Source organism: Ursus arctos, unplaced genomic scaffold, assembly GCF_023065955.2.
Source record: "Ursus arctos isolate Adak ecotype North America unplaced genomic scaffold, UrsArc2.0 scaffold_6, whole genome shotgun sequence".
Taxonomy (NCBI): domain Eukaryota; kingdom Metazoa; phylum Chordata; class Mammalia; order Carnivora; family Ursidae; genus Ursus; species Ursus arctos.
In genome coordinates, this window is record NW_026623078.1 from 46530138 (window position 1) to 46549909 (window position 19772).

At 40.8% G+C, this 19772-nt stretch overlaps 1 protein-coding gene across 1 annotated transcript in view; it reads right to left on the minus strand.

Moving 5' to 3' along the window:
• Positions 1 to 19772, minus strand: part of CDH17 (cadherin 17) — a 69934-nt gene that overhangs the window by 42220 nt on the left and 7942 nt on the right. The window contains exons 2-3 of the mRNA XM_026495728.4: positions 17506 to 17576; positions 12130 to 12228 (exon numbers count right to left, since the gene is read on the minus strand). Of these exons, the coding sequence (XP_026351513.1) occupies positions 12130 to 12228; positions 17506 to 17553 (147 nt within the window). The 5' untranslated portion in view covers positions 17554 to 17576. The remainder of the gene's footprint in view (positions 1 to 12129; positions 12229 to 17505; positions 17577 to 19772) is intronic.

Sequence of the window (19772 nt, forward strand, 5' to 3'; positions counted from 1 at the left end):
TTAAAAGAAATAACTTTATTGTTAGGATAAAAAAGATGCCATCTGGTACTTCTAAACATTGTGACAAAGATTAAGAGATATTTTAATATTAAGGAAAACAATTTGAAAATGGCTTTAACTTGATAAAAATTTTTTTTAAAGATTTTATTTATTTATTTGACAGAGAGAGAGACAGCCAGCGAGATAGGGAACACAAGCAGGGGGAGTGGAAGAGGAAGAAACAGGCTCCCAGCAGAGCAGGGAGCCTGATGCAGGGCTCAATCCCAGGACCCTGGGATCATACCCTGAGCTGAAGGCAGACACTTAATGACTGTGCCTCCCAGGCGCCCCTAACTTGATAAAATTCTATATGACAATCTCTTAATTACTTTTTCAGAAGTGAAGAAAATATCAATAATTATTCATGGAATAGTTATAGCACTTTTAAGACCACGAGAATAGAAAAATCACATAAAATAAAGCAGACATTACAGTTTGTTCAATCTCACTAACAATTTTAACACGTTTTTATAATTTTTATTAACAAATTAAAAATCAATAACCACCGATGTTGTAAAGGACATAAAGAAACACATATATTATTGATGGAAATGTAAATTAGCACAAATTTCCCTTTGGAAATCACTTGAGGCATAGAATGTAGCCTTTGATAGCAAACATCACTTAACAGAATTTATCCTAAGGAAATATTTCTCAAACAGTAAACTATATGCTTGTAGTATAAGTAGCCTTATTTATAATACTGGAAAGTTGAAAACTCCTAAATGATCAAAAACTAAACATGATAAAACTATTATAGAACATAAAGGTGATAGAATGTTAATCACTAAAATGTTCATTCTATGAATTATGAAGCAGCATAAGAAAAATGATATTATGAAAAGTAACAAAAGGAGACTATAAGAGTAAATCTAAACTATGATTGTAAGAGTACCAAAGCATTCATGTCAGTGGGCAAGATATGGGGAAAAAATAGTTAATGTGTTAAGTGGGTAGAACTGTGGGTGAATAGCTTTTTGTGAGTGTTTGCTTGTTGATGTTGTGTTGTTTATATAATTAATAAAAGTGTTACTATTTTGTGTTTTAAGGATATCAATGGCAAAGATGGAATAAGGATCTGAAAAAAACTTTTCCTCCATAAAAGCAATGAGAAACTGGAAAAAATTGTAAATAAATATCAACTTTTTCAGAACCTTGGAAATTAACCAAATGCTTGAAAAATCCAAGGCGTGATTATTTAAGAAAATTACTATGACTAAGAACCAAGCTTTGTGATTACTTTGCCTTGCCCTAATTTCATTGTCTTTTCTCAAGATAAGCAGTGCCTTGAAATCCAGCAGCCTTACAGCCATAGCACTATGGAAGGGGCAGAAAGGGTTTGGAGTTTCCCAAACAACTGCTATTATCTGACCTATCTGGAGTTCCCTGGAAACACCTACTCAAAGGGCTTGTCTTTATCTGACCTCAGAGTTCACTCACTACAAACAGTTTTTCTCTTGGGGAATTTGTCAGAAATAATCATCAATAATTGTTTAACATTGCAGCTACCTGAGGCAGTGATAACAGTTGATGCAAACAAGAAGCTGACCAAAATACTCAAAAAGTTCATCTGGGGAGTAAGATGACCTAGGGGGCATTGAAAATCTCCAATATAGGAGGCCTGGGTGGCTCAGTTGGTTAAGAATCCAGCTCTTGATTTCAGCTCAGGTCATGGTCTCAGTGTTGTGAGACTGAGCCCCAAATCAGGCTCTATACTCAGTGACTCTCTCTCTCCCTCTGCCTAACCCCTGCTTGTACTCACTCTCTCACGCTCTCTCTCTATAAAATAAATAAATAAATCTTTAACAATAATTAAATATTTTTTAAAAAGATCAAAATAACTGAAATCAGGACTGTAAAAAGGGACATCGCTACCAAAGTTATAGAGATAAAAAGGGCTAATGAGAATATGATAAGTAATTACTTCCCCCATGAATTAGACAACCTACATGAAATGGATGAATTCTTAGACAGGTGGAAACTATCAAAATGACTAAAAAAAATAAATAGGAGATCTGAATAAAACTATAACAAGTAAAGAGATCGAATTAGTAATCAAAAAACTTTACACAAAGGCCCAGTACCAGTTGGCTTTACTGGTAAATTCTATTTAACACATAAAGAAAGAATAACACCAAATCTTAACAAATGCTACCCAAAAAAATAGAGTAAGGAATACTTCCCAATTCTTTCTAGGAGGACCGTATCATCCTGACATGCAAATGATAAAAGACAACCCAATAAAACTACAGACCAATACTTCTTATGAATATAGACTCAAAAATCTTCAACAAAATACTAGCAAACTGAATCTAGCCACATATAAAAACAATTATATACCATGACCAAGTGGAATTTATATCAGAATACAAGGCTGGTTCAATATATGAAAATCAATTAATTCAATACCCTATGTTAATAGAATAAAGCACAAAACCAAATGAATATCTCAATAGAGGCAGGAAATCATTTGACAAAATCCAACATTCTTTCTTGATTAAAAAAAGAATACTCAACAAACTAGGAATAGAAAGTAATTTCCTCAACCTGATAAAGGGCATCTAAGAATAACCCACAGCTAACCTTATAATTAATGGTGAAAGAATAAAACCTTTCTCCCAAAAGATTAGAAACAAGAAAAAATTCCCAATCTTGCCACTTCTATGTAACACCATACTCAAGGTCCTAGGCAAGCAAAAGAAATAAAAAGCATCCAGATTAGAAAGAAAGAAGTAAAACTATCCTATTCATAGATGATGTGATCTTATATATGGAAAATCCTACAGAATCTAAAAAGTTTATTACAGCTATTAAATAAGTCCAATAAGGTTGCAGAATAAAATATCAATATAAAAAATCGATTGTATTTCTATATGCAAGCAAAGAACAATCTGAAAATGATATTAAGTAAACAGTCCCAAGGGCACTAAATGAGGAAAATATGCAGCCAAGAATACTATATCCAGCTGGGCTGTCATTGAAAATAGAAGGAGAGATAAAAAGCTTCTAGGGCAAAGAGAAACTAAAAGAATTTGCGATCACCAAACCAGCCCTACAAGAAACATTGAAAGGGGTTCTCTAAGCAAAGAGAGAGCCTAAATAACATAGACCAGAAAGGAAGAGACAATGTACAGTAACAGTCACCTTACAGGCAACACAATGGCACTAAATTCATAACTTTCAACAGTTACCCTGAGTGTAAATGGACTAAATGCCCCATCAAAAGACACAGGGTATCAGATTAGATAAAAAAACAAAACCCATCAATATGCTGTATGCAAGAGACTCATTTTAGACCCAAAGACACTTCCAGATTTAAAGTGGGGGGGTGGGGGTGGAAAACAATTTACCATGTTAATGGACATCAAAAGAAAGCTGGGGTGGCAATCCTTATTCAGAAAAAATTAGATTTTAAACTAAAGACTGTAATAAGAGATGAAGAACACTATATCATACTTAAAGGGTCTAACAAGAAGATCTAACAATTGTAAATATGCCCCTAACATGGGAGCAGCCAATTATATAAGCCAGTTAATACCAAAATCAAAGAAACACATTGACAATAATACAATAATAGTAGGGGACTTTAGCACCCCCCCCTCACTGAAATGGACAGATCATCTAAGCAAAAGATCAACAAGGAAATAAGGGCTTTCAGTGACACACTTGACCAGATGGACTTCACAGATATATTCTGAACATTCCATCCAAAGCAACAGAATACACATTCTTCTCCTGTGCACATGGAACATTCTCCAGAATACATCACATCCTGGGTCACAAATCAGATCTCAACCAGTACCAAAAGACTGGGATCATTCCCTGCATATTTTTGGACCACAATGCTTTGAAACTCGAACTCAATCACAAGAGGAAAGTTAGAAAGAACTCAAATACATGGAGGCTAAACAGCATCCTACTAAAGAATGAATGGGTCAACAGGAAATTGAAGAAGAACTAAAAAAATTCATGGAAACAAATGAAAATGAAAACACAACTGTTCAAAATCTTTGGGATGCAACAAAGGTGGTCCTAAGAGGAAAATATATAGGAATACAAGCCTTTCTCAAGAAACACAAAAGGTCTCAAATATGCAACCTAACCCTACACCTAAAGGAGCTGGAGAAAGAGCAGCAAATAAAGCCTAAACCCAGCAGGAGAAGAGAAATAATAAACATTAGAGCAGAAATCAATGAACTAGAAACCAAAAGGACAGTAGAACAAATCAATGAAACTAGCCGCTGGTTCTTTGAAAGAATTAATAAGATTGATAAACACTTGGCCACACTTATCAAAAAGAAAAGAAAAAGGACCTAAATAAATAAAATCATGAATGAAAGAGGAGAGATCACAACCAACACCGAAGAAATACAAACAATTATAAGAACATATTATGAGCAACTATATGCCAACAAATTAGACAACCTAGAAGAAATGGATGCATTCCTAGAGACGTATAAACTACCAAAACTGAACCATGAAGAAATAGAAAACCTGAACAGACCCATAACCAGCAAGGAAATTGAGGCAGTAATCAAAAAATCTCCCAAAAAACAAGAGCCCAGGGCCAAATGGCTTCCCAGGGGAAGTCTACCAAACATTTAAAGAAGAATTAATACCTAGTCTTCTGAAACTGTTCCAAAAAATAGAAATGGAAGGAAAACTGCCAAACTTGTTTTTTGAGGCCAGCATTACCTTGATTCCAAAACCAGACAAAGACCCCATCAAAAAGGAGAATTACAGACCAATATCCCTGATGAACATGGATGCAAAATTTTCACCAAAATACTAGCCAATAGGATCCAACAGTACATTAAAAGGATTATTCACCACAACCAAGTGGGATTTATTCCTGAGCGGCAAGGTTGGTTCAACATCCTCAAATCAATCAATGTGATACACTACATTAATAAAAGAAAGGACAAGAACCATATGATACTCTCAATAGATGCAGAAAAAGCATTTGACAAAGTATAACATCCTTTCTTGATTAAAACTTTTCACAGTGTAGAGATTGAGGGTACATACCTCAATATCATAAAAGCCATCTATGAAAAACCCACAGCGAATATCATTCTCAATGGGGAAAAACTGATAGCTTTTCCCCTAAGGTCAGGAACACAGCAGGGATGTCCACTATCACCACTGCTGTTCAACATAGTACTAGAAGTCCTGGCCTCAGAAATCAGACAACAACAACAAAAAAAATAATAAAAGGCATCCAAATTGACAAAGAAGAAGTCAAACTCTCACTCTTTGCAGATGATATGATACTTTATGTGGAAAACCCAAAAGAGTCCACCCCAAACTGCTAGAACTCATACAGGAAATCAGTAAAGTGGCAGGATATAAAATTAAAGCACAGAAATCAGTTGCATTTCTATATACTAACAGTGAGACAGAAGAAAGAGAAATTAAGGAGTCGATGCCATTTACAACTGCACCCAAAACCATAAAATACCTAGGAATAAATCTAACCAAAGAGACAAAGAATCTGTACTCAGCAAACTATAGAATACTCATGAAAGAAATCAAAGAATATACAAAGAAATGGAAAAAAGTTCCATGCTCATGGACTGGAAGAACAAATATTGCGAAAATGTCTATGCTACCTAGAGCAATCTACACATTTAATGCAATCTCTATTAAAATACCATCAACATTTTTCACAGACCTGGAACAAATAACCCTAAAATTTGTATGAAACCAGAAAAGACCCCGAATAGCCAGAGGAATGTTGGAAAAAAAAAAAAAAAGGAAAGCTGGTAGCATCACTATTCCAGACTTCAAGCTCTATTACAAAGCTATAATCATCAAGACATTATGGTACTGGCACAAAAATAGACACATAGATCAATGGAACAGAATAGAGAATCCAGAAATGGACCCTCAGGTCTATGGTCAACTAGCCTTCGACAAAGAAGGAAAGAATATCTAGTGGAAAAAAGACAGTCTCTTCAACAAATGGTGCTGGGAAAATTGCACAGCCACATGCAGAAGAATGAAACTGGACCATTTCCTTACACCACACAGAAAAACAGACTCAAAATGAATGACAGACCTAAATGTGAGACAGGAATCTATCGAAATCCTTGAGGAGAACACAGGCAGCAACTTCTTTGACCTCAGCCACAGCAACTTCTTCCTAGACACATCACCAAAAGTAAGGGAAGCAAGGGCAAAAATGAACTATTGGGACTTCATCAAGGTAAAAAGCTTTTGTACAGCAAAGGAAACAGTCAACAAAACCAAAAGACAACCAACAGAATGGAGAAGATATTTGCAAAAATGACATATCAGATAAAGGGCTAGTATCCAAAATCTATAAAGAACTTATCAAATTCAACACCCAAGGAACAAATAATTCAATCAAGAAATCAATAAATGGTGCTGGGAAAATTGGACAGCTACATGCAAAAGAATGAAACTTGACCACTCTCTCACACCATTCACAAAGATAAACTCCAAATGGATGAAAGACCTCGATGTGAGACAGGAATCCATCAAAATCGTAGAGGAGGACATAGGCAGCAACCTCTTTGACATCAGCCACAGCAACTTTTTTCATGACACATCTCCAAAGGCAAGAGAAACAAAAGAAAAAATGAACTTGTGGGACTTCATTAAGATAAAAAGCTTCTGGGGCGCCTGGGTGGCGCAGTCGTTAGGCGTCTGCCTTCGGCTCAGGGCGTGATCCTGGGGTTCCGGGATCGAGTCCCACATCGGGCTCCTCTGCTGGGAGCCTGCTTCTTCCTCTCCCACTCCCCTGCTGTGTTCCCTCTCTCGCTGGCTGTCTCTCTGTCACATAAATAAATAAAAAAATCTTTAAAAAAAAAAAAGATAAAAAGCTTCTGCACAGCCAAGGAAACAGTAAAAAAAACTAAGAGGCAGCCCACGGAATGGGAGAAGATATTTGCAAATGACACTACAGATAAAAGACTGGTATCCAAGATCTACAAAGAACTCAATACACAAGAAACAAATAAACAAATCAAAAAATGGGCAGAAGATATGAACAGACTCTTTTCCAAGGAAGACATACAAATGGCTAACAGACACATGAAAAAATGTTCAAAATCATTAGCCACCAGGGAAATTCAAATCAAAACCATATTGAGATACCACCTTACACCAGTTAGAATGGCAAAGATTGACAAGGCAGGAAACAACAAATGTTGGGGAGGATGTGGAGAAAGGGGATCCCTCCTACATTGTTGGTGGGAATGCAAGTTGGTACAGCCACTTTGGAAAACAGTGTGGAGGTCCCTCAAAAAGTTAAAAATAGAGCTACCCTATGATCCAGCAATTGCACTACTGGGTATTTACCCCAAAAATACAGACGTAGTGAAGAGAAGGGCCATATGCACCCCAGTGTTCATAGCAGCATTATCCACAATAGTTAAATCGTGGAAGGAGCCGAGATGCCCTTCAACAGATGACTGGATTAAGAAGATGTGGTCCATATATACAATGGAATATTACTCAGCCATCAGAAAGAATGATTTCTCAACATTTGCTGCAACATGGACGGCACTGGAGGAGATAATGCTAAGCGAAATAAGTCAAGCAGAGAAAGACAATTATCATATGGTTTCACTCATTTATGGAACATAAGAAGTAGGAAGATCGGTAGGAGAAGAAAGGGAAGAATAAAGGGGGAGTAATCAGAAGGGGGAATGAAGCATGAGAGACTATGGACTCTGGGAAACAAACTGAGGGCTTCAGAGGGGAGGGGGGTGGGGGAATGGGACAGGCTGGTGATGGGTAGTAAGGAGGGCATGTATTGCATGGTGCACTGGGTTTTATACGCAAGTAATGAATCATGGAACTTTACATCAAAAACCAGGGATGTACTGTATGGTGACTAACATAATTTAAAAATATTATTAAAAAAAAATAAATGGGCAGAAGACATGAACAGATACTTCTGCAAAGGAGACATCCAAATGGCCAACAGACACATGAAAAAGTGCTCCACATCACAGAGCATCAGGGAAATACAAACCAAAACCACAATGAGATGCCACCTCACACCAGTCAGAATGGCTAAAATTAATAAGTAAGGAAATGACAGATGCTGGCGAGGATATGGAGAAAGGGGAACCCTCCTACACTGTTGTGGGAATACAGGCTGGTGCAGCCACTCTGGAAAACAGTATGGAGGTTCCTCAAAAAGTTGAAAATAGAGCTACCCTATGATCCAGCAATTGCACTACGGGGTATTTATCCCAAAGATACAAAGGCAGTGATCTGAAGGGGCATGTGCATGCCAATGTTTACAGTAGCAATGTCCCCAATAGCCAAACTATGGAAAGAGATTAGATGTCCATCAACAGATGAATGGATAAAGAAGATGTGGTGTATATATATACAACAGAATATTATGCAATCATCAAAAAATGAAATCTTGCCATTTGCAACAATGCGGATGCAACAAGAGGGTATTATGCTAAGCGAAATAAGTCAATCAGAGAAAGACAATCATCGTATGATCTCATTGACATGTGGAATTTGAGAAACAAGGGGGATCATAGGGGAAGAGAGGAAAAAATGAAACAAGATGAAACCAGAGAGGGAGACCAACCATAAGAGACTCTTAATCTTAGGAAACAAACTGAGGGTTGCTGGAGGGGAGGGGGGTGGGAAGGATGGGGTGGCTGGGTGATAGTCATTGCGGAGGGTATGTGCTATGGTGAGCGCTATGAATTGTGTAAGACTGATGAATCACAGACCTGTACCCCTGAAACAATACATTATATGTAAATAAATAAATACATACATACATACAATTCCATTTATAATATGATCAAAAAAAATAACATACTTCAGGAGAAATTTAACCAAAGAAATACAATATTTGTGAAGTGAAAACTATAAAACATTGTTGAAAGAAATTAAAGGAGATCTAAATAAATGGAAAAACATCCCATCAAAATTAAAAGCTTTTGTGCTTCAAATGGCACTACCAAGAAAGTGAGACGATAATCCATAGAATGTGAGAAAATATTTGCAAATCACATATCTGATAAGGAGCTTATATGCAGAATATATAAAGAGCTCTTACAACAATAAAAGACAAATAACCCAATTTAAAAATAGGCAAAAGATTTCTCCAAAGAAGATATAAAAATAGCCAATAAGCACATGAAAAGATACTCAACATCATTAGTCGTTAGGGAAATACAAACCCAAACCACAAAGAAAAAAATAATACCACTTCACCCCCACGAGGATCGCTGTAATAAAAAACACAGATATAACAAGCATTGGCAAGGGTATAGAGACATTGGAATCTGTGTACAATGCTGGTAAGAATGTAAAATAGTTCAGTTGCTTTGAAGAACAGTTTTAACGTTCTTCAAAAAGTTAAACATTCAATTAACTAAGATCCAGCAATTCCACTCCTAGGTATATATCCAAGACAGCTGAAAACATGTGTCCTCACAAAAAGTTGCATACGCTTGTCCATAATAGCATTACTCATCATAGCCATAAATGTCCATCAATTGATGAATGGCTATTCAAAATGTAGTATATATCCATACGACAGAATATTATTCAGCTACAAAAAGGGAATAAAGTATTAATACCTGCTACAATACGGATAAACTTCGAAAACATGCTAAGTCAAAGAAACCACGCACAAGAGGCCATATGTGTGACTCTATTTCCATTAAGTGTCCATCTAGGCAAAGCTACAGATACTGAAAGTAGATTTGCATTTGCCAAGGGTTGGGAAGAGAGGAGAACGGGGGCTGTTAAGATACAGGGTTTCTTTGAGGTCGATGAAAATGTTCTGGAACTAGATAGTGGTGATAGTTGCACATATTTGTGATATATTAAAAAATCAATGGTCTGTACATTTTAAAAGGGTAGACTTTACGGTGTGTAAGCTAAATCTCATGACAAAGAAAAAAATGACCTAGCTGAGATTTGTATTATACTATGTCATGATCTGGAAGCTCCTGGGGTACTGAGCTGGAGCTAGTTGTAAATCCCCAAAGAAAGGAGTCTGTGGTTGTTTAGTTCTTTTTTTGTTTTGTTTTGTTTTAAGATCTCTTACTAACCCAAGGACCAGTCTCATGGGACAATGAGCCTGTTTGTGGCTCCCACACTCCAGGCAAGAATACTTGCAGTGATGCTAAATGAAGGGGTCTGGGGGCGCCTGGGTGGCACAGCGGTTAAGCGTCTGCCTTCGGCTCAGGGCGTGATCCCGGCATTGTGGGATCGAGCCCCACATCAGGCTCCTCCGCTATGAGCCTGCTTCTTCCTCTCCCACTCCCCCTGCTTGTGTTCCCCCTCTCGCTGGCTGTCTCTATCTCTGTCAGATAAATAAATAAAATCTTTTAAAAAATAAAAATAAAAAAATAAATGAAGGGGTCTGTACGACTCCTCCCCACCGCTGTGAGAAAGAGCTCGAAGCGCATGTTACCGTGACAAGGTTTGCTGCATCCTCTCCACTTACAAAGATGCGGAGGGCATGGTGTGCTTGACTAGGAGACAGGAGACCTGTTTTCTAATCTCAGCTCTGCTGTTAACTTATTTAAGCCTCAATTTCCTTATCTATAAAACAAATGGTTGGTACCAAAAGTCTCCTAGGTCTTTTCTAACACAGAGATTCTGAGATCTTAGGGGAAGGAAGTCGCCTTCACCTCCCACTCCTCTACTCCAACACGCTCACCCATAAATAAGAAATGTTCAGCCATGACAACTGGGCTATCATTTCTGGCCAAAAAGAGATAGGCTAAGGTGGCTAATGGAAAAAGAACAGAAAAAGAAGTAAGATAGGCTAAGCTGGCTAATGGAAAAAGAACAGAAAAAGAAGTAAAGCCACCCAAGGAATGGGATCCCCAGAGACTGAAATCATCCTATCCAGCCAGGTTCTAGGTCTGTGAGGTTTGCAACTTGGGGACCACCTCTGTGTGGTCCTGATTCTGTTCACTGGAATGTGGACCTTTGCTCACAGAACACCTACTCGGCACAGCCCAGCCTCAGTGCGTGCTCTTCCTCTGGCAGCACGGGGCAGGTGTCCATACTGTGCCTTTGCCGAACTGCTCTTCTCTCCCTTCCTCACCAAGTGAATGCCTATCAGACTCCAGAGCTCTCAAAGCATTTGCTAATCCCTCAGGGCATGACTTCGCTGAGTGGAGGAGTCAAGGCCTCTCTAACACCCCACATGGCCAGGGGGACAGATACATGTGCACCGCTCCAGCTCGTACTCTGGGGCTCCTTGCACTCATCTGGTACCAACTGAAAGAAGGGAATGAAGCAGGCTTCAGTCTCTCCTCTGCACACGGGAACTGCCCAACAAAACAAATGCTTGGCAGTTAACAGAAGGCGTCCCCCTTAGGGGGTAGTTCAGCATCCCTCCATTGCTCCCACAGCACGGGGGGTGGGGGTCATGGGCACACCCCGAAAGCTCATCAAACCATCCTCAACCACTCCAAGGCCAAGTGGGCTTCCCCTGCAGACTTCAGGTAACTGCAAGAGTATGTTTTTTTTCTCTCCCCGTTATATTTCCCGGACTTTTTCAGTGTCCTTTATAGCTGGAGTCTCCTCTTCCCATCTACAGGCCACCCCTCAATCTGATGCTTTTCTCAGTTATCTAACTATAGGAGATGACCACCTCCCAGCACGGCCAACCCATAGGCAAGGGCCCAGGGATGGGTTCAGAGGAGGTAGTAAGGAAAAGCACACCATTCCAGTGCTCCGCCAAAGAACGTCCATCTTCCAGTGCTTCAAGCAGCATGCTCATTGGACAGAGAGTCAGATGGCCATTCCACTCCAGAGAGTCTGTTCCCTTCCCACCCTGGGGGACAGGCAGAGCCTACAGGCACCAAGCTCCCCACCCCAGGGATGGGAGCACTTCCCCCAGACACAGTTGAAGAGGTCTGAATGAAAAGGTCATGCACAACCCTTCACAAGACTGAGACCACCCATCTCTCTGTTTAACTTAGCTTCTGAAATCATTCTTGATAATGAGATCGGCCATGCCTCTATTTTATTTCCTGCTATACAGTAGATTAAGGAGTAACGTCCTCTGTGAGAGCTTGCAAAATCAAGATAACGGTGATCAAGAGGAGCCATTACCTGGAATATGACTTGACTCGCTTCTTGGCCTTCAAAAATGGAAAATGTCATGGGTTCCAGGGGTCCACTAAACTTCCTCTCTTGGCTATATCCAGTTGCCTGTTAAAAAAAGGAAAGACAAAGAGAAAATTGGCATACCCATCATTATGCAAATGCTCTACCCCTGAGCTATACCCCCTACCCATCATTAGGAATATATACGTGCCTCTTGCTGATTTTATTATGGCTTCCGGGGCTGATACATGAAACGCAAAATTCTAACCTAGCTCAAAACAATGCAAAATACAGTCAAAACGGTAGAAAGAGATCTTTTATATTCTTGAGCTTCAACTATGTCAAGATGGCTTCCCATTAGCCTTACACCGTCTTTCTCATTTGACTATTCAAGCAATCACCCTGTGGGGAGAATATTAACACTCCCATGTTACAAGTGAGGCTCACAGAGGTGAAGCTACTTGCCCAGAGTAAATTCCGGAAGTGGCTGACCCGGCACACACATGGGGATCTGACCGAACAAAATTTCTATTTTCCCACAAAGCCACTCTGCCTTCTAAAGACCACACGGTTTTATACCGGCTCCTTAAAACACCTCTCCTCTACTCGCAGGAGTTTATAAGAACATTTCTGGCAGATGGCCAGCACCTTATGGTTCACAGTCACTTCAAGGACAACTGAATTTATAAGGGAGAGAAAGATGTAGATGTGTTGAGTCCAACGCTTACTCAGCACACCGTTACGTGGTAAACTGTAGTCAAAGCTGAACCTGAATTTGCACTGTGACTTCAAGAAACGCTTTCTGTTTTAACACTTGATTAGCCGTCTACACTCGTGTAGGAATAAAAAAATAACAAAATGTTTACTTCAAGCAGTAACCCTACAATGTTTCTAGAACCCAAAGCCCCTGAACTTGACAGGCAAGCAGCCTCTGCAGACCCCCAAATCCAGGCTGGAATAGCAGTACGTGGTGGCTGGGACAGGGAGAAGAGAAATCAGTATGTGCTGAGTTCAGTCCTAAGAAGTTAGTCCTGACAACAACTTGGGGACAAATTCTTAACTGTTAGCTCTGTTTTCCAAGCGGTGAGACTAAGATGCTAAGAGGTGAAGCAATTTGCCCAGGTAGAGACAGGAAGCAGGATTCGTACCTATGTCTCTGCAGTGGGTGTTCTCAGCCACTGTGCCCCACTACCCACCAGAGGGAGCAAAAATGGCCGGGACAACCTGGCAGGAACACAGGGGCATCAAGGATTTACAGGATGGTGTGACTCCAACCGTTCCCAGCCCAGAAAGATGGGGAGCATACGTAGCCCCTGCCATCCCTCCATCTCCCACCATGACTGTCCCTCTAAAGTGAAGCTGAGCACAACGGGCAGCACATGGAGGTACAGCCAGTCATCAACCCACCCACAGAGGGCACCCTCTAGAATGAGGGACTTAGTACCCATACCCGAAGCTGGGGTCCCCTCCTTCCTGTGTGGTTCTTCAGGTCTCCTAAGTATGTAGAAATCAGAGGTGGGGTGGGTTAGGATCAGAAGTATAATATGGGAAGTAGATGGTTTGGGGAGCTGGAGAGGTAAAACCAAGAAAGTAAGAAGAACTAGGGGGAAGCGAATTTGTTTTTTCCACTTCTTTAGGGAGAGCAAGTACACTCTTGGGATGGACATACTGAGGATAATAATCAGGGTAAGAGTACGGGAAAAGGGCTTCCACTATACTCCTTGGTTCACTGAATCTTGATTAATTTGATACTGGTTGTCTGGCAAATGAGGGCTTTGGAATTTGGTCTCCTCTCCCTCAGAGTTGTAGCAGGCCCATGGACTAGCTGCCCCCAGCCATCGCCATCTCTCTCCCTTGGGAAGCCAAGAGGTCTCCTACCCAGACTCCCCTGCAGCCATCAGGGCAGCCAAGTGACCCAGTTTGGGCTCATGAAACAAAAGGTGAAGTCTGCTGGGGTTGGGAGGTATGTTCAAGCTTTTATTTTCCCAATGAAAAGGGACAGGTGTGGCTAAATTTTCCACCCTCTTCCCTGTTGTTCCTACTCAGACAATAGACCTCACGTCTATGGCTGTGGTGGTTGCCATGAAACCATGAGGTGACAAACCAGCTCAAAAGATGGAGGAGCAAAGAGAAAGAAGCCCAAGTCTCTGGTAACATCACAGAAATGCAAAACTTGACTTGGGCTGTCCACTTGAGGCTTCTTGTTATCTGAGGAAAATCAGCCGCTCCAAAGTTGAACTTCCTGTTGTCTATACTGAGAGCATTCTTAACTGACACAAAAATTGTATAGAGTTTCAGCTCATCAACTCCTTTTAAGGACTATCTTCCTGTGAGGGCTCTTTCTCCCCTGTACTCCTTTTCTACATCTTCTCCTCCAGAAGGCAGGACACAAGAACCGGGGGCAGATGTCCAGGCACCCGCCATGGTTGGTACAAGACAAGGGTGGCGCTTTCTGTGAGGCCACTACTTAACAGCAAACGGCCTTCATCAACTTTTTGCTCGCATCAGCAAGGGCCAGTCTTTCAGCGGTTCACACCAGTGATGGAATCCAGACGAAACCCCCACTAGTCAGTATATCTCAGTGGCAAGGTTCAAAGTTGGGTTCTCATAACAGGGCAGCAAATCTCCCTTTGTGTCATGAACATGGCTATCTGGGCTATAAAGATTTCAAAGTACATGTGCCTGTCATGAGTCATCAAGCTTACTGCCAGGACTGGGAAAGACGATGTGGGGGGTGTGAAAGGAAAAGTGGGTCCATGCAGGAGTTGGAGGGATAATGTCCACCATCTTGCACAAAGAGGCAAAAGGAAGGGAAGGGAGGGGAAGAAAACTGACATTTTTTAATGTTCCCGGTGCAACAGCTGTGGGACTCAACCCCCCACACGTATCATTTCTTCTGATCCTCAGCAAGATCCAGAAAGTATCTCCAGAGAAGTCCCACAGCAGAGACAGATAATGTGGGATGAAGGCAACTCTGCTGGATCATCCAGCCGCAACTCTAAGCCACACTGCCACCCTGCCTTCCAGGCCAGCTAAGGACACATGCGGCTGCCAGATCCGCCTGCCTGGTAGCCGTCCTCATCGAACTTTCCAGTAAGACTTCTCCGCAGTGATTATAGAGTATTTATGCCAAACTCTTTTTCCTTCTAGAAAATGTGTAATCCCAGGCAAAACTCTAGAGTGGCTTCTCCTTGATCTGCCTCCCTATTCAGCACCCTTCCCAAACCCAAATCACTCACTCGCTTTCTCTTCAGGGCCCTTGCAATATATTCACTCAATGTTTCTCACCCCCTACGGAAACCAGGACTCAGAAAAGAACAGGAGAGACCGTGGAAGTATGAGATACATGGCTGGCAATCACTTTGCATTGCTCTCTCTGCTGAACAAAGCCTTACACTGAAGGAAAGCGCCAACCAAACTTCCAGGCTTCACAGGAGAGGGTTTGGGAGCAGGGGTGGGTGGACGCGGGAGAGAGAAGTGGCTCCGTCCTAGCACCCCTGCAATCCCACCACACAGGTAACATCCCCCCGCCCCCGCCTTCGCCAGACACAGGTGTGCACGGGGCTATCTTCTGGGCAAGGCTCTTGCTGCCGGCAGAGGTTTGGGCCCTGTTTTCTTACTCTAGGTAGAAGTCCCACTGGGCTGAGATTGGAGAGAAGGAAAAATTATATCCAACCTTTTATCGAGGAAACAAAAATACACGTCCCATTCTCAGACAAGATAAGGCCACTAATATCAAATTACCACGACAGAATCTTCTCTTAGATCTCGTTGTTTCCTAATATAAATCCATAATTATATATTTAATTTCTACCCTACTCCTGGCTTGGTGCTATGTGCTGAGGCTACAAAGATGACATGATGGTCCTCCTCATGGAAGTCAAAGTCCATAGGAGTGGAGGCACTGAATATTTAAAATGTTATAGTAAGGGACGCTTGCGTGGCTCAGTCAGTTAAGTGTCTGACTCTTGATTTCAGCTCAGGTCTTGATCTCAGGGTCATGAGTTCAAGTCCCGCATTGGGCTCCATGCTGGATGTGGAGCCTGCTTTAAAAAAAGTAAAAATAAAATACAGTGCTATAGTAATAATAATAATAACAGACAATAACAATAATAGCCAATATTTATCCAGTGCTTCAATCACGCCTGTCACAGATCCAAGGGCTTTATAAATGCATTATCTCGTTTAATTGCCACAACAACCAATAAGGCAAGTACTCTCATTAGATCCATTTCACAGGGCAAAAAACTGAGGTTCAGAGCTTAAGTAACTCACCCAAGTTCCTATGACTAGGAAGTGGCAGTGCCAGTTTTGTACCCCGGTCTGACTTTACTATCACCCTGTGATAACATAGAGAGCAAAGGACATCTGAAGGATGAGAAGCGTAGATAAGTCAAGAGGGGATGTTTGCCCTAGTCCTTATGCAGTCCTAGTGACAAGCTTTGAGCCCCCAGTCTGTGCAGAGGCAACTTGCTCATAAAATTTGAACTGTAGCTTCCTCCCCTCCCCCAGAAGGAAGGCTCTATTTCATTCTGTAAATTTTCTGCTGTGAGGGCTCTAGAGGGCTCTCAGGAACTTAAATTCAATGTTATTTTGGGGTCCCAGAAGAAAGGAACCAAGATTTGAGGTGTGAGGATCTAGTAACTTCCTTCTAAGGAGAAGCAAGTGCTTCCCCATAATCTTGCTTCCTAATACAACAGACCGTTGGGCAAGCATATGACCTTTATGAGCCTCGTGAATATAACAAAGTTGGCACCCCACTATCTTCCCAAGAACGAGGGCTGGGTGTCTCCTGGTTCCATCCAGCTCCAACCTGTAGAAGCCTGTCAGTTGAGAGGGTTGGCTCAACAAATGGCTAAAGACAACTTTGACCAGAATACTCCAAACCATATATGGGAAGAAAAGCACAGAGCAGAGCAGTTGAAAATAGAGAAAATGCTTTTCTTAATAATTCAGTGGTAATTTTTCACGGGTCAAAGTACAAAAAAAAAAGTCAAGGTTAAGGGACATAAACTAATATATACCTATATGCATAGACTGTGTGTACGTACATACTACATACACATTCTAATATACGCTTCAGTATACTTTTCTTCCAGATTCCCTGAGCTATACGTGAGGGTCTAAATACGAATACACAGATTTGTTTGAAATGGACTTGCCCATTAAATAGTACTGGCTTTTAAGAGCTGAAAAAAAAGCACTTGCCTGGTTGAAGGATAGACATATGACTTGTAGCCATTTCACGGGGCAAACTACGTGTCCTTTGTATGCAATTTAATTCTGATAGGTTTTTTTAAGTCATGATAATCATTGTTTCCCTGGTATGAGGTAGAAATGGCAGAAAATATTCCAGCAAATAAATAAAGAACATCCTCTTACCAAATAAAGTGCAAGGAAACACAAGCAATGAAGTGGGACTTGCACCATTGTAGTTTTCTGTATCGAAACTCCTGTGAATAAACCAGAGAATAAAAGCGATCAGCTACCAGTCTGTTAAAATCATGTCTTTCCAGCCAGAAAGGATCATTGGACAATATCCAGCTATAAGCCTAGTAGAATGGGATCACTAAAGGCCAGCTTCTTCTCTTCAGGGAACAAGCCAGTCTTCCGGAAGCTTCATAATACCTCGTCCATAGCAACACACAAGTCAACATCTCAAAAGAAGCTCATGGTAATTCCATTTCTTTAACTGCTTCACTTTATTATAATCGTCTCCATTTACAGGTCTTAAATGATAGAAAAGAGGTATAGTTTTCACTTTTATGATATGCATGGGAAAGACATGTTTCGGCAAATGCTGGGATAGCTAGATACTAACATTTTCATGGTTCTGATTCAAAGCTGCAAATACGTGAGATTCCTCAAGCAGAAAGAACACAAGAATGTTCACAGTCCTTCGTTCAAAGCCCTCACCAGCCACCCTTTGGTCTTCTCAACATTGTTGTCAACTGGGCAATTCGCCTAAGGAAAAAGTGTACTTGTTATTACTCCACAAGCAGCCAAATAAGAATCCAAACTCTGTCCTTACTCTCTTCTGTTCAGTATTATTTTTCCTTTCTTTCTTGTGGCTTCACATTTTTTAGAAATTATAACTTTCACCCTGAGACACATCATGACTAACTGATTTTAAGATCTGATATAAATCTTCCACCTGGCCTGTACAGCAAGGTTGTCGCCCACCGCAATGCCGGCCCGCCAAAGCAATGCCAAAAGATCGGCAAAATGAGAAATGCATTCATTCCACCAAAATTCTGACCACTTCATTATCTCTACAGATTAAAGGTGATCCTGGTTTACTGTTTCATCTTTTCCTTCCTTTCTTTTTCTTTTTTTACGTTTTTCCACATTGAACTTATCTCACTAATATAATCAGCGTGAAAAAATGGTTATTGACATTCTAACCACTCTAAAAATGTAGTCCCTGACATTTTTTAATTTCTTACATTTGGATAGCTTATATTTGAACTTCAAAAAGGTAAAAGCACTATCCCATTTTAGCCTCACAAATGCCACCAATGCCCTGGGAGATAAAGATAGAAATAAGCATTTGTTAAGTATCAACTATGAGGTAGATTTGGGGAGGGGCCTTTACAAACAGTGTAACAGTGGTGTAGACAGTGGATTCTGAGTCAGAAAGACTGGACTAGAAACCTAGCCCTACCTTTCATGAGCTGTGCTGCTACGCGTATACCACTTAATTTCCCTGTGCCTCAGTTTCCTCAGACAGAAAATACATAGCAATAGCTCAATAAAAAATGTGTGAGTTTCTCATGGACATGATGAGTTAGGAAATGTTATACTTCTTTTATTTAGGAGGACATGGAGGTTCAAAGTTAAGTGATTTGCCTAGTACATAGGTAGGAAGGGACACTGCCATGCTTCCAGCCAGATCTGTCAGATCCTAAAGACCCAAACCTCTTTTAACTCTTTCTACCGTAGGTAGTATGGGAGCTGTGGAGATACGGAGGTAGGCACAGAGAAACAGATATGCAAAATGCATATAAATCCCTGAAGCGACCTTTACCAAGGTTTTATAGTTATTTTAAGGAAGAGCCAGGATTAAAACCCTTCAGGACAATCAGATTCATAAACCCTGTGAATGTTAAAAAATTAGCTTTTGCAACAGAATTAATGTGGTCATTGTGTTCAAACATCATTTTAGAATTGGCTCATTATCTTAAACACAAACAAGACATTTTTCTACTCCTTTAGACTGCTTATGTGGTGTGGAGACCCATGGAAATAAATAACAATGTCAGGCTCTGGCATACTGCGATATGGAATGTGTGACTGAATAAATTATTAAGTCTAACTCGTTTTGGTTTTTTTTGTTTTGTTTCGGTTTTTTTACCTAGCAGAAGGCACATGGTCAGCTTGTAAGAGGAGCAGAAATACAGATGGTAATGGCGCATTTGGGGATCATTTTCCTCAAGCTCCTCAGCATTCGAGAGTTTTCAAAGACTCGTCCCCAACTTACTCTTCCAGCCTTATCTCCCACTCCCTGCCCGCACTCAGGAACGCTGTCTACCGTGATGGACTCTGTACCCTGAGCCTTCCTGCCTCCATGCTTTTTGGCACTTGCTGCCCACCCCACCCAGCACGAGGCCAGCTGGAGTAAATGGACAGTCAATATTTGCATCAGGAAG